At 61.2% G+C, this 1,231-nt stretch overlaps 1 protein-coding gene across 1 annotated transcript; it reads right to left on the bottom strand.

Annotated features, from left to right (window-relative positions):
- Window positions 1-51: 51 nt before the first annotated feature.
- Window positions 52-940, bottom strand: ETH_00038580 (uncharacterized protein; the record flags this gene model as incomplete). Its single annotated transcript, XM_013379886.1, has 3 exons — window positions 52-128; window positions 226-355; window positions 572-940. 3 exons carry the CDS (start codon window positions 938-940, stop codon window positions 52-54), a joined length of 576 nt encoding a protein of 191 aa, XP_013235340.1.
- Window positions 941-1,231: the final 291 nt, after the last annotated feature.

The raw sequence follows: 1,231 nt of genomic DNA on the forward strand, positions 1-1,231 counted from the left end.
CTGCTGCTGCTGCTGCTGCTGCTGCTGCTGCAGGGCCTGCTGCTGCTGCTGCTACTGCTGCGGAGCAGTGGAAGTCCCGCACCGAAAAAGTCGCGTACGAATCTGCTGCTGCTGCTGTGCTGCTGCTGCTGGAGAGAATGGAGATTGCGGCCTCGATCTTGCGGTGCTGCTCGTAGGTGTAGATCTGCTGCTGCTGCTGCTGCTGCTGCAGCAGCAAAGCCAAACGAGCTTCTGCTGCTGCATCTCGACAACCCCGCAAATCTACTGTCTCCTCAAAAGTCCCCTCCAAACCCTTTTCTCTAATCTGCGCAGCTCGCGCGCTGTCCAGCACGTACTGCAGCGCCTGGTTTGACACCTGCACAGAAACCCTAAACCCTAAACCCTAAACCCTAAACCCTAAACCCTAAACCCTAGACCCTGGCTGCGCACCCAGTCGAGCCTTCGAGCGGCAACTCGCCGGAAGCAAAAGGGATGATTGATGCGCGTGGGATAAGGACCTAATGAGGAGGCTCAAAACCCTAAACCCTAAACCCTAAACCCTAAACCCTCTCCGCTGCAGCCCCAACCTTACTATGCCTCTCTTCACGGCATCTGGCGGCCAGGGGCTAATGTCTGCTGCTGCTGCTGCTGCTCGGACTTCGCCTGCATTTTCTGTGATGCTGCTTCCTGCATTTGCTGCTGCAGTCTGGCTGTCCTCTTTGAGTTCTGTCTCCCTGCTTCCCATATTCTGCTGCTGCTGCTGCTGCTGCTTCTCCTGTGCGTGCTGCTTTTCGAGCTGCTGCTGCTGCTGCAGCTGCTCTTGTTCCTGCTGCTGGCGCTGCTCCATCTGAAGCAGCAGCTGCTGCTGCTTGAGCTGGAGCTGCTGCTGCATGAGTTCCGTGTGCTGCAGCCTCTGCATGCGCTGCTGCTGCTGCTCCAGCTGTTGCTGCTGCTGCTGCATCCGGTGCTGCTGCTGCTGCAGCAGCAGCTCCCTGTTGGCCTTCCGCGCATTAAAAAGAGCAGCAACAAATAATGCTGCAATGGATAAAGTTATTGCTGCTCTTTTGCCCAGCAGCGCGAGGCCCTTGAGGGGGGCCCCCAGGGGGCCCCCCCTGGGTCTGCTGAGGCCCCTGTGGGGGCTCCTGGGGGCCCCCCTGTGGGGCCCCCCGTGGGGGACCCCGTGGGGGCCCCCATGGGGGCTCCACGGGGCCTCCCGGCGGCCCCACGGGGGGCCCCCCCTGGGGGCCCCCCG

The sequence above is a fragment of the Eimeria tenella genome, genomic scaffold (assembly GCF_000499545.2).
Source record: "Eimeria tenella Houghton genomic scaffold, Eth_scaff4128, whole genome shotgun sequence".
In the NCBI taxonomy this organism is placed as follows: domain Eukaryota; phylum Apicomplexa; class Conoidasida; order Eucoccidiorida; family Eimeriidae; genus Eimeria; species Eimeria tenella.